The 13,334-nt window shown below is 48.2% G+C and overlaps 1 protein-coding gene across 1 annotated transcript in view; it reads right to left on the reverse strand.

Moving 5' to 3' along the window:
• Nucleotides 1-13,334, reverse strand: part of EEF2K (eukaryotic elongation factor 2 kinase) — a 59,809-nt gene continuing 46,475 nt past the window's right edge. Inside the window, exons 11-18 of the mRNA XM_080912678.1 lie at nt 12,314-12,381; nt 11,021-11,098; nt 10,656-10,718; nt 8,713-8,847; nt 8,391-8,579; nt 5,540-5,664; nt 3,510-3,688; nt 1-223 (exon numbers count right to left, since the gene is read on the reverse strand). Of these exons, the coding sequence (XP_080768804.1) occupies nt 114-223; nt 3,510-3,688; nt 5,540-5,664; nt 8,391-8,579; nt 8,713-8,847; nt 10,656-10,718; nt 11,021-11,098; nt 12,314-12,381 (947 nt within the window). The 3' untranslated portion in view covers nt 1-113. The remainder of the gene's footprint in view (nt 224-3,509; nt 3,689-5,539; nt 5,665-8,390; nt 8,580-8,712; nt 8,848-10,655; nt 10,719-11,020; nt 11,099-12,313; nt 12,382-13,334) is intronic.

Here is a 13,334-nt window from a genome sequence, read left to right on the forward strand (position 1 = left end):
TGGAATACAAAAATCAATTTATACCATAGTAAAACTACTTCTCCCCTCCGAAAAGAAATGAGTCCCGTCCCATCCTCCCCAGCCCTTCTCCTTGGCAGTGTCCTGTGGGACAGTTACTCCTCCATCTGGGCCCAGGCCTCTTCTGCCTTCTCATAGTACTGGTTGGCTAGCCGGCCCTTCATGGCTTCCATTGCTGCCTCAGCTGCCTGGGTGTACAAGTCTCCTGAAAGAGAGCAAAGTGGGGGACAAAGGAGTGAGCCACTTTTCTTCATCAAGCCAGTAAATTTCATCCCACCCAAAAGAGCATCTGAGGTTACTATAGCAACCCAAGCTGTCTGGTATAATAATCCAAGTCTCCGAGGGTAGCATATGAAGAAAGCTGGCCGGCCAGAGCACTCTTCTATTCTCCGGTGTTGCTGTGGAACTCAAGAGCTTACCTGCCAGGCAAGAAGAGCTCTACCATTGAGCCACACCCCTTACCCCGAAAAAGAAATGTGTTGTCCAAGGCAACCAGGCTAAATGACAGCTCAAAACTGAAAAGAAGTGTCTAATGTTGGGAACTAGAGAGATGGCTCAGCAGTTAAGAGTGTGTGCATGCCTTTAAGAGGACCCAAGCTCAGTTCCCAGCATCCTCACAGGGCAGCTCACAAGTGCCTGTAACTCCAGTTACAGAAGAGGGATCCAACACCTTCTTCTGGACTCCACGGGTATGTATACACACTTGGCATAATTCACACGAACCCTTACATAAAAATAATAAAAAACTTAAAGTTAAAAAAAATAAAAATCTAACATGTCCATCAGATGACAGTAGATAAAACGTGGTATACTCACCGAGTGGCATATTATTTAGTAATATAAGAATAAATAGCAATAAAAGATAGAATAGTTAGAATAGAATAAAATACAAGAGTAACGACAGAAAAGAAATCGGTGTGCAAAGACAACTGCTGTCAGCTTGATGCCCCGAGTTCAGTCCCTAGGACAGACATGGTGGCAGGGGAGAGCGAATCCCCCCAGGCTGTCCTGTGATCTCCAACGTGCACACAGACACAGATGATAAAAATATAGAAGAAACGAGCCAAAAGAGGTAGTGCACACCTGAGATCACAGTACAAGCTGTGTTTGCAACCAGCCAGATTACACAAAACCTTGTCTCAAAACAGAGTGAGGATTCGAGACCCTCAGTAAAGGAAGCCAGACACGAAAGGCCACATATCGCATGATTCCAGTTGTGAAGTGAGTCTCGAACAGGCAGACTAGTGATTCCTGAGTGGGGGACTGGAAGTGGCTGCTAACTAGTTCAGGACTTCCTTTAGGCTGTGAGATTGTGTAAAGTTTGATAATAGTGACAGGAGATGAAACATTATCAAAGTTTCAGCCTCACTTTTAAAACCGAAAAACCTGCCCATAAATTCTAATATATAATTGCCCTTCATGGGGAGAGGGTGTTTCCAGGATCCACCAAGCATAGAAAAAATAATCTGCGTCAGAGAGAGTGTCCTATTTACATATGGCCTATGCGGCTTCTTTGCTCTAATCATCTCTCCTTTACTCTGACAGTCGAACGCAATGCAGGTGCAGGAATGGAATGGAGGTGTGCTGTGCTGTCTGGGGAATGTTGTGGCTTGAACGGAATGTCCCCCATAGGCTCACGGCTTGAACATCAGCCCTTAGATGGTGATGCTCTCTGGGAAGCGTAGAGTGGTTAGGAGGAAGGGGAGGAAGCACATCTGCTTCAGGTTTTATAGCCTGCCCCACTTCCTGTTTTCCCTCTCTGCTGCTTGTGTGGATGACAACGGAACATCTTGCCTCCCAGCTGCTAGGACAGTCTCTGGCTCTTGATGCCAAGCTTCCCGCCAAGATGGACTGTAAGCCAAAATCCCTTCTGGCAGCACTTGCTGCCGAGCTGATGACGTCATGTTGATCACTGGGACCAAACGTGGTTGAGAGAAAGAACTGATTCCCACACGCTACCCTCTAGTTCTCACGCATGTGCTGTGGGATGTACATGGAAACAGAAACACACAAAATAAGGAAAGATAGTAAGTCTCTTTGTCTCTGGATGCAAAACCTGTCACTGGGAAGACTGACTGTATTCTTAGTTAATTTATATACATATATTTCAATGTGAGATGCCTTTGTCTCCCTCCCCCCCTTATTTTTTTTTAAGTATTGGGGGGAATCTATGTGCTATGATGTAGGTGTGAGGACAGAGGATGATTCTGTGGAGCCACTTCTCCCCTCCCACCATTACATGGGTTCTGATGATCAGACTTAAGTTGCCAGCATGACCTCAGAGCCCCCCCCCACTTGTTGTCTCCTTATTTTTTTGAGGCAGGGTCTCTCTCCCATTGAACCTGGAACTGGCTATTTCAGCTACACTGGACAACGAGCCCCAGGATCCACTTGGTCTTTGATATAAACACCACATCCTGGTTCCCCCCTCCCCCAACCCACAAGACAGGGCTTCTTTGTGAAGCTTTGGCTGTCCTAGAATTCTCTTTGCAGACCAGGTTGGCCTCAAGCTCAAGAGACTTGCCTGCCCACCTCCTGTGCTAGGATTAAAGGCGGCTACAAAGCCTGGCCCACATCCTGTGTTTTACATGGGTTTTGTTATCCAAATACAGGTCCTCAGGCTTGAGCTCACACCTGTGACGTTAGCGCCTGGGAGGGGCAGTCAAAAGGATCAGAAGTCCAAAGTCATTCTCAGCTACACAGAGAGTTTGAGGTCCACTGGCCTACATGAGACTCCATCTCTAAATGATTGAATGAATGAACGAATAAATGAATGTATACATGCATAAATGAATGAACGAATGAACGAATAAATGAATGTATACGTGCATAAATGAATGAATGAATGTAAATTTTAAAAAGGCATGGGACTGGGAAAATGGTTCAGGAGTCAATAGCAAAGGGCCAAGTCGAGTTCCTAGCACTCATGTTAGGTAGCTCCCAGCCGCCTAAGACTCCAGCTCCACAGGATCAGACAGTTGCTCTATCTGCCCCCTCCAGCTCACCGCCACAAGCCAAAAACAGTAAAGTGAATCTTGCCAGGCAGTTTCCACACCTCAAATGTGCACTCAGGAGGCAGATGGATCTCTGGCCAGCCTGATTTCTCCAGTGAACTCCAGGCCAGCTACAGCTGTATAGTCACTGACTCAAGGAAAATATATCTGAGCTGGAGAGATGGCTCAGCGGTTAGAGCATCTGCTGCTCTTGCAGAGAAGCCGGGTTGGTTCCCAGCACCCATCCATGTGGCAGCTCTAGCCGCCGGTTAAGTCCAGTTCCAGGAGATCCAACTCTCTTCTGGCCTTGGAGGGTACCAGGCACATATACGTAGGTTAACACTCACACGTATAAAATATGATAAAGTAAAATTAAAATGTTCATCTACATACCAGGTCAAAGTGACTTATCGGGTGACTCGTCCTAATTCCAGTGGGATGTGAATTATAGACCTTCACCAGCCCTGTCCTGCCCCAGGGAAGGTCTGTGGGCCTCACCTGATCTTTGGGGGTTTTTGTCCAGTCCAAATCCACCGGTGAGCAGCATCTCCGCCTCCCTGGCCAGTAGCGCATACTGGGGCTCGTCCTGTACCCCGTCATACTCTCCGCCCTCATCGCAGTCGGTGGTCTCCAGAGCCGTGCTGTACCAGTGTAAGGCTTCCGACCAGTCTCGACACCTTGCCCGGAGACACAGAGAGATCTTTAATTACCATGGCACTGGGGTGGGAAGGCAGAGGAACCCTGCACTGGAGGGGCAAGCCTGGGATCCCAGTGGGACCACTACGTCTGAGCTACAAACTACAGTACCAAAGGCCACCACATCTAAGGGACGCCTTCATATTGTAGACTTTTTATGTTTATGTTTTATTATTATTTTTAATTGGATTTATGTGTCCCTGAGTGTGTACATAGGTGTACACAGAGGCCAAAAGAAGGACCGACCAGATCCCGTGGAGCTGGAGTAACATATGGTTGTGACTATCCTGTTGTGTGCTGGGAACCAAATTCGGGTCCTCTAGGAAGAACAGCAAGTGCTCTTAACCTCCGAGTGAACCCTACAACCCCAGCTTCTTTCTTTTCTTATCTTTTCTTTTTCTTTCTTTCCCTTCTTTCTTTCCTACCGTCCCTCCCTTCTTCCCTCCCTCCCTTTTGGGTTTTTTGAGACAGGGTTTAACTGTATAGCTCTGGCAGTCCTGGAACTTGTTCCATAGACCAGGCTGGCATTAAATAGAGAAATCTGCCTGCTTCTACCTCCTAAGAGCCACCACCACCTGGCCTCAGTTTCTATATTTTTTAAGGGATCTTCCCTTAACAAAGCTGGTAGAGCATCACGGCTCTTTCACCAATGGAAGAAGGATACCCTGGTAAAGGGTGACATGTATCTAGGACTAAGTATTCCGTGGCCCAGGCATTGCAGGGCCCGAGTCCTTGCTATGCTGTCCTTGGCCCCAGCATTTCAGCCTGAAGGTTGCATGAGGAATACTGAGTTGTTTTGCTGATGCCTTCAAGAGCCTCGGAACCACTAGGGAAAGTTACCTGGAGCTCCTCCTTCTGTCTCACTCCTCTTAGACGGGAAATACAAAGAAGACTGTGATAGAGCTCAGTGCCAGAGTACTGCCGTGCCTGAGGCCCTAGATTTAATCTCTATTGCTGCATCATAAGAATACAATCAAAGCAAGTGTTGAGAGATGGCTTTGTGCACTGTGTATTCAGATGCTGATTGCCATTCCCAGAGATCTGGTTGCAGTACAGATATCGGCACTGTCAAGCATCTCCTGGCTCAAAGTTGTGCAAGGATTGTTCTCCATCACTTCTGATTGGTTAATAAAGAGTTAAACAGTCAATAGCTGGGCAGGAGAGGAACAGGCAGGACTTCTGATTCCAGGGAGAGGGTCTCCAGTGGGGATCAGAGGGGGTGGGGCAATTTGCCATAAGGTTGCCAGGAGAATTGCCATGACAACGTGGATGAAGCAGGAGCAGCCAGGGCAATGTCAGGTAATGGGGACACTTGGCTGGGTAGTAGACAGCATAGTAGGGTTAGATTAGATGTGAACCCTGCCCAGCTATAGTGCAAGAAGCTTATTAATAAATATACTAGGTCTCCAGGTCATTATTTTAGAGCAAGGGTGGGTGTAGAAAGCCCCAAACTTTTATAAACAAGAGCAGAAAAGGCAGTCAAAAATCACCCCAAACTCTATTCTCTACTGACAATTATACTGAACTGCTTGGTATTTCTAATTTTTTTTCTCCAAATCAGATCTTTACAGAACCTGGCAACATAGCTGCCGTCTACTGCACGCTTTCTGTATCAAGCACTACAGGGCAGGATCATCTCACAATAGATGCTATCGTAATTTCTATTCCACCAAAGGAAAAAACCGAGGCCAGGTGATAGTGGCACAGTAACCTGTTGAAGGTCACTGGGCTGGTGGCAGACAGAGCTAGAACCCATGTCTATCCTGAATGAGAGGAGAAGCATCTCAAGTGGTCCAGATTACCCCAACATCCTCAGGATACGGTCACAGTACCTGTCTGGGCCGAGGTTCAGGCCGGTGTCAAAAGCTCGGGCCACTAAAATCATGGACTGTCTGTCCCCAGCTTCTGCTGCCTTCAGTAAGTAATCAAAGCCTTTTATCTTGTTCTCTTCTGTCTCCTGCCAAAAAGCAAGGGAACAAACAGCAAGTGAGTGAGTGTGTCTGTTTCTCTCTCTCTCTCTCTCTCTCTCTCTCTCTCTCTCTCTCTCTGTGTGTGTGTGTGTGTGTGTGTGTATGTGTAAAGGGCTCCCTTGTCAATCTCCAGTTTCTTTAGCCAGGTGGTAGTGGTGCCTGTCATTGAATTCCAGTACTAGAGAGGCAGAGGCAGGAGATCTCTGAGTTTGAGATCAGTCTGGTATACAAGAGAGAGTACCAGGACAGTTGGGGCTGTACAGAGACACCGTGTCTTAAACAAATCAAGACAAAACAAAACCCTGAATTTTTATTATGTTTTCTATTTATTTACTGTGTGTGAGTGCATGAATGAAGGTCAAAAGACAACTTTGTTGGTTCTCTTTCCACTATGTGGGACCAGGGATTGAACTCAAGTTGTCAGGGTTTATGGCAAGTGCCTTTACCCACTGAGCCATCATGCTGGCCCGATTTCAGAATACTTTAACCAGTTCAAAAAGAAATACCATACACCACAACTCACAAGCTCTCCCTACACCCTTCTTTCCATCCTATCCCAGTCAGAGGCAATGATTGGTTCACTTTCTGTCTCCGTGGACTCTGGATGCGTTGTATACATGGAATGGACTAAATGACATAATACATGGCCTTTTGTGTTGGCTTCTGGCACACAAGTTGCAGCCTGACTGTATTTCATTCTTTCTCCTGATCAATGGGATGCTATTCCATCCCATTGTCCTTATCCACTCATCCACTGATGGGAGAAAGCAATGTTGTGACAATATTTGTGTGCATTCATGTGGATACACAGCTGGTTGTTTCAGACAGGGCTGAACCTGCTAGCTGACTTAGAACTCACAATCCTCTGTCACAGCCTCCTGAGTCCTGGCATGACAGGGACATCACCATGCCAGGCTTTAGATGTTTTCCTGGGGAGATGATAAGAGACAAGGATTCTCCCCGGAGCCTCCAGTGGAAGCACAGCTGTTCCTGGTACCCAGAATGTTTCTGCTACTGTACTCTCAGGCTTTCTGTGAGGGTCTCAGGAAACTGGTTCATTCATGAAACTAGACCCGTGTAGCCAGTCAAATAGTTGACTTGCTATTTTAGAAAGTGGGAAAATGGCTGTGGAGGTGAGGCTCAGCGGCGAAGAGCTTATCCAGCATGAGCAAAGCCCTGGATTTCATCTCCAGGAATGGAGACAGAGAATGGAAGGAGAGAGTAAGAGAATGGAGAAGGCAGGGGTGAAAGGCAGCAGGTAGTGAATAAAGAAGGAAAAGGCAGAAGAGACTTTCTGATGTAAACATTTTTAATATTAAAATTATTAGGAGTCGACAAGATGTCCGCAGGTATAGGCGGCTGCCATCAATCCTGACAACCTAAGTTGATCCCTGGCATCCACAGGGAGGTAGAGAACCCATTCCTACAAGATGGCCTCTAATCTCCACATACATGGTTTGGGATACACACACACACACACACACACACACACACACACACACACACACACACGCGAGTGTTTACACAATAATGTGTTACTTGTTCAAAAGTGAAACGAAGGTCCCAGCACATTCTTCTCCACCCTCTGCTAGCCTGAGACTCGCCCAGCCGCTGGCCACAGTCAGCTCTGAAAAGGGCTATGCCCCAAGCCTGTGTTGAATCTGGCTTTGTCCAGCCTCCTATTCCTGTGCAGCCTCCACCAACACAACAGGACAGACGGGGACAGATAAGAACAGACACCACCCACTGGACTCTCAATTCCTCACAGAAAGCTTTTTCAGGCCCTGTCCATTCAACTCTTTCTTCCTGTACCCAAGGACCATGAAGGGGAGTGGGGGACGAACCGTACATCATCTCTGGTACATTACCATCCTGAAGCCTCAGCTCCCACCTGGCTGGTGCTTCCGCCCCAACCCCTACCCCACCTCATCCCACACTCCAGTGCTACCGACCTCTGTCACCCTTCTGTTTCCCACACTCTGCCTAGCTCAATCCCACCCGGCCTGTCTGTCTGTCTCACATGACCTTTTCCACCCATCCCTGAATGAATGAGAAGCTGCTGAGTGCCCAGCTCTGCCCTAGCTATAGCCATGTGGCTGAAGCATGGGCAAGAGATAAACAGACACGTCAAAGACCCATGCGTGGCTCTTCCTCATTCATTTCCAGGACGTCTGTTTCTCCTAGCATATCCTGTCATTTATTACATAGACCTGGGACTTGTTACCTCCCACTTACTGGCCAAAGATACAGATCAATTCTACCTCTGAAGTAGAATTAACCCAAAACTTAACATGAGAATTCTTTTAGAGTCAGATATTAATGGGTACTGTGGAGTTGGCCTTTCCTATACGTGACAGGTGTCAACCATCACTGTGACACTTGTCATACACACAGCCCAGGCTGGCCTCAAACTCCTGCTCTTCCTGCCTCAGCCTCCAACATGCTGTGATTACAAGTGTGAGCCACCATGCCTGTCTGCAGAGTGGCATGTGACTATAATCCCAGCACTCAGGAGGCTGAGGCAGGCAGACTTCTGTGAGTTCAAGGCCTACCTGGTCTACATAGCGAGTTCCAGGGCAGCTAGAGCTGCACTGTCAGGCCCTGTCTCAAACAAACAAAACAAATCGTCCAGTAGGTAACCACCAGGATGTGGACAGTAAGTGATGGACTGGCCGAGCCCTTTACTTTACGTTGGGTCCACACATCCTCTCACCTTCAGAGAAACGTCCGCCAGGATGTGGTGGGGCAGCTGAGAGTACATGAGGCCTAGGCCCACAATGGCCTCCAGTTCTCCCAGGTCAGCTGCGTGCTCCAAGTGGAAGATGGCTGACTCTCGATCCCATTCCTCATCCTTCTCGCAGAAGCGCCCGCCCTCGTGGTACCGCACCATGGCCAGATGGACCTGCCAAAGACTTCCATGTTGGTCTGGCTGACTGAGAGGCCAAAGCCATGCCCAAGAGCAGCCCAGTCGACCTGTGAGAAGTGATTAGTAGAGAAGAGAGAGCCCCGGGCTCAGGAACGGGCATTACCCATACCTTCCCCAAAACAGACTTCCCGATTTTCCTTCCAAGGTCAAGTGCATTTAGCCTTTGCACTTCGAGGGCCACAGCCGAGGGCCTCGGCAGGTGCAGGCGAGAGGGATTGAGCAGGTTCCACGTCTCCACACAGACCTGATGGGAGAGACCAGAGAAGTGATGGGTTGGGACTGGATTTGCTGTCACAGAAGCAGCTGGCTGCCGGGGGGGGGGGGGGGGGGGTAGGAACCCTGATGACATCAGGCTTTATTGGACAAGCATGGCTCTAACTCCCTCAGTTTGTTTCTGACAATTCAAACAAGAATCCTGCTACTCAGTTGGGATGGACCTTGAACTCACTAGGTATCCTTGTGCACAGAATCTTCCTTTCTTAGTCTCTCAAGTGCTGGGATTACAAGTAAGCACCCCACACAGTACAGGGCTCCCAGTTATTCCATTGCCACCACCAGCTCATGGGTAGAGGGCAGCAACAGGACACAATGACCAGTAGGACAGACTACAGTGGCCCTGAGAAACCCTCCCCCTTCACTGATCAGCCTGGAGCTGCAGCTGAGGTTTAATGCTAACCTTCTCCTAAGCTCCTCCTCACACCAGGCACCTGGAAAGTGACACTCACAAGCTCACTTGCTCTCTCTCTCTCTCTCTCTGCAAATTTAATCAAGATGAAACTCACAACATCGATGACACACATCACCGAACACAGACAGCTAAATGCCCTGAAGTCGCCAGGCAAGAAGGACCCAGCCCACAATGCCAACAGCAGCTTTGTCCTACTCCAGGACAAGGTTTCATGTGACCATGGGCGACGACAAAGAGTCCAGATGATCAGCCTTACAAGGTGCCCACGGAATTCAGGCATCAGGAGAGGAAGGACTCTGAAGGCAGGAGGGACCCAACTTAGCAAACATGGAGAGGTGTGAGGTTCACAACATGTTTGAGAATCAGAATAACAAGAGCTGTAGGGCTGGCCTTTCCTGGACGTACCTGAGACCCTTGTCATACGCACAGTGGCTCAAAGACAATCGTACTAAAAGTAGTATGTAAAATCACCCTCAGCCTTCATGTTTTAAATATGCACGAAACATGCACAATAAAGCTCATGGTCAGGCTTTGGGCCCCACCTCAGGTTGTCTAACTGTGTATATGCAAGAATCCTCTCTACCCCCCCCCCCCCCACAGGCCCTGTCCTTTTATTTTTTAGTCTAAAATCTGAGGTTGGGAAGATGGCTCAGCAGCTAAAGTATTTGTTGTACAAGTATGAGAAGTGATCTTCTCTCAGAAGCCTGGTAGGTGACTTGAAATGCTAGAGGCTGATCCCCGGAGCAGGATGACTAGTAAGACTAACCAGATCAGTGAGCTCTGGGTTTGACTGAGAGACCCTCCCTTGAAGAATAAGGCATAAGAGTAATAAAGAATGATTTCCAGTATCAACCTTGGGTTCCATATGTATACCCACACACATGCGAAAACCTGCATAACACACATATATACACATGTACACACACACACACACACACACACACACATGAAACATGGAAAACTAATCCGAAACCCAAGACATCTCTGAGCTCGGGCATTTCAGATAAGGAACACATCCTGGAGTGGCAGGGTAACCTGAGAAAAGTTGCCCAGGACTCCAGTTTTCTTATATAAACCATGTGATGTACAACTCGGCAAAGATCTCACCGGGTGGTGGCAGGAGAGAGAGAGAGCAGCAAATGCAGAGGCCTTCCTGTCAGGCTCTCTAACTCCTGAGCTGTTACTTCCTTCCAAGACCACCATCTTTCCCCCTTCCCGGGGGTCTTGGCACTCTGCCCAGGACATGGCCTCCAACCTGCCCTTTGTAAAATGGACACGCGCAGGGTGAAGGGGCAGGCAGTGTGTCAGGAGGAGAGCGGGGCAGAAGAGCCAGAAGAGGCAGGCCTGTTCCTGTGTGTGCATACCCGTCCTGAGCTGCCCAGGCTGTCCTCATCCGATTCAGGCCTTCGGTTGCCGTTGGAGTGGCCCTGCAAGGGAGCAGAGACTGAGTGCTATGGGGGGAGCCAATTCCTGGGGAGCAGGACCAGCCCTCCCAGGATCCCTCCTCTAGGAACACTAGTCCTCTGCTCCGCAGGGAAGCTGGAACCTTCATGCAGAGCTGTTGAGTTCACAGTCTTCCTGTCTCTGTGAAACGAATGACCGACCCCAGGGTCCCAGTGTTGGTAAAGTCACTGGGGAAATGGTGGGTAGGTTTTCCTCTGGCCAAGTCTCTGCATTTCTCCTCCTTCCCTGCATTTGTCTCTGTCTGAGATCCGGTTGGCTGGCTTACGTGTTCTTGGGGCTCAGGATCCTCCAGGTTGCTTCGCTTCTCACTTGGATAGCCGCTGTCCCCGCTGTTCTCAGAGTCCTGCAGAGAGAAGACAATCTTAGGGCTCTCTCTACTAGCATTCGAGTACCTGGTGGTAAGGATACAGAGATGGCCTAGTCACCTGCTTCCTCTCCTTTCTTTCATTACCTCATTTAACAGTCTTCCTGGTCAGGAGTTCGGAAAGTAGTGGTGAAGAACTTAGACCCTGGAACCCAATTCCTGGGTCTGCCACACAGCAGCCAAGATCTGGGCAACTGCTCAACTTCCTGAGCTTCAATTTCCTTGGCTGTGGGGATTCATTCTAACACCTTCACTGAAGGGCCACTATGGTTTGGTAGAAAATGTCCCCGTAAAGGTCCCTGGCTAGTTGAGAGGTCAACGGATCCTGAGAGTGCTAACCTCATCAATGGCGTTCATCAAAGATTCTACAGCTGAATGGGTTATTACTATGTGGAGCCTGGTTGGAGGAAGCAGACTATTGAAGCACACCATCAAATGATTTTTATCCCCAGATCCTTGTGGCCTCTTTGCTGTCTGTCCCCTACCCATTTCCTGGCCACCATGAAAGTGAGCAACTTCTGCCACTGGGCTCTGTCTCATCACACAGCATAAAAGAAGCCACACAATGCGAGGCGGAAACCTAGGAAACAGTGAGCGAAATCAGTCTTTCCTCATTTACTTAGATAGTCTCTGTCTTTGTTTTGAGACAAGGGCTCATATAGGTCAGGGTGGCCTCAAACTTACTATGTCACTAAGGATGACCTTGAACTTGTGAGCCTCTGGCCTCTACAGTGCTAGAATTCCAGGTGTGCACCAATATGCCCAGTTTCTGTGGTACTGGGGACTGAACTCAGAACTTCATGCATGCTAGGACAGCACTCTCTCTAGCAACTGAGAACATCCCCAGCCCCCATCTAATTCTAGAATAAAATCTATTTGTAAAGGAAATAAGAAAAATCTATCTCATTCATTCTGAGAGTTAAGTAACTAATCAAGGGTTGGAGAGATGATGGCTCAGCAGTTAAGAGCACTGACTGCTCTTCCAGAGGTCATGAGTTCAACTCCCAGCACCCACATGGTGTCTCACAACCATCTGTAATGGGATCTGATGACCTCTTCTGGTGTCAGAAGAGAGCTACAGTGTGCTTATATACATAAAATAAATAAATCTTTAAAAGTTCTTTAAAATACCATCTGACCAAGGTGATGATTCCGAACAAAAGGCAGCCGGCAGCCTCCCTCCTCCCCACTCACCCGGTGATTGTCCATGCGGTCATGGTCTCTAGGGCCCATGTTATCGAGGTCACCAAACACTGGCCAATCTGAGCAGGGACAAGCAAAGGTGATGTAGGCCATGCCCAAGAGCTGCACATGACCTGCCTTGAGCACCTGACCCAACCTCAATATGTAGCCCAACTCCCGGCCATCCTCCTGTCTCAGCTGACCAGGTGTTGGGGTTACCAGTGTGCACCACTATGCCCAGCATTTTGCTTTTGCTTTTTAAAGAGAAGCACAACATGGGGAAAGGATCGTGGCACCACTGAAGAACTACAGTTCTTTCTCAATCCTTTCTAAGTCTGCCACTCGACAGTCACTGGATCTGTGCCTCTGCGTGCACAGAGCTGTACATGTAACATATACATGACCAGCACATCGGCTCTGAGGAAAGCGCAGATACAAAGGAGAAGCCACCTGTCTATGTGGGACCCAAAGTATGGGTACCACATGGCTGTCAAGCCAACTTTCTTCTGGTTGTCACCATTTTCTGTCTCCTGTTCTAAGCAAGCTGCAACCTACATGTCTGGCTGACCTACTGCTGTTGTTACTGTCTGTTTTCTTGAATCAGGATCTCACTATTTACCTCTGGTTGTTGTGGAACTCACTATGTAGACCAAGCTGGTCTTAAACTCACAGAGATCCACCTGCCTCAGTTTCCCAAGTGCTGGTATAAACACATGGCCACCACACTCAGGAGGCTGACCAGATTTATTACATCTGCAGGCTGGAGAGCTCAATGGTATAGAATAAGCAAAAACAAGAATGAGGCTTGTGTTAGCATATACCCATGCATACATAATCCATAGAGATGGCTTTTACATTTCTAAATATTTTTTTTAATGCTTAAATGTTCAAAGAGCGCTTCTTTCCACTGGGTCATCTTGTCATCCTCAGGTTTGCCCTTTCAGCTTATGAATATGTTAACAGATTTCCTAATGCAGATGATTATGATTCAACCATAATGGGCTAGTAGTCTTTATTTGTTGGTACTTTATTT

This window comes from Micromys minutus, assembly GCF_963924665.1.
Source record: "Micromys minutus genome assembly, chromosome: 2".
Taxonomy (NCBI): Eukaryota; Metazoa; Chordata; class Mammalia; order Rodentia; family Muridae; genus Micromys; species Micromys minutus.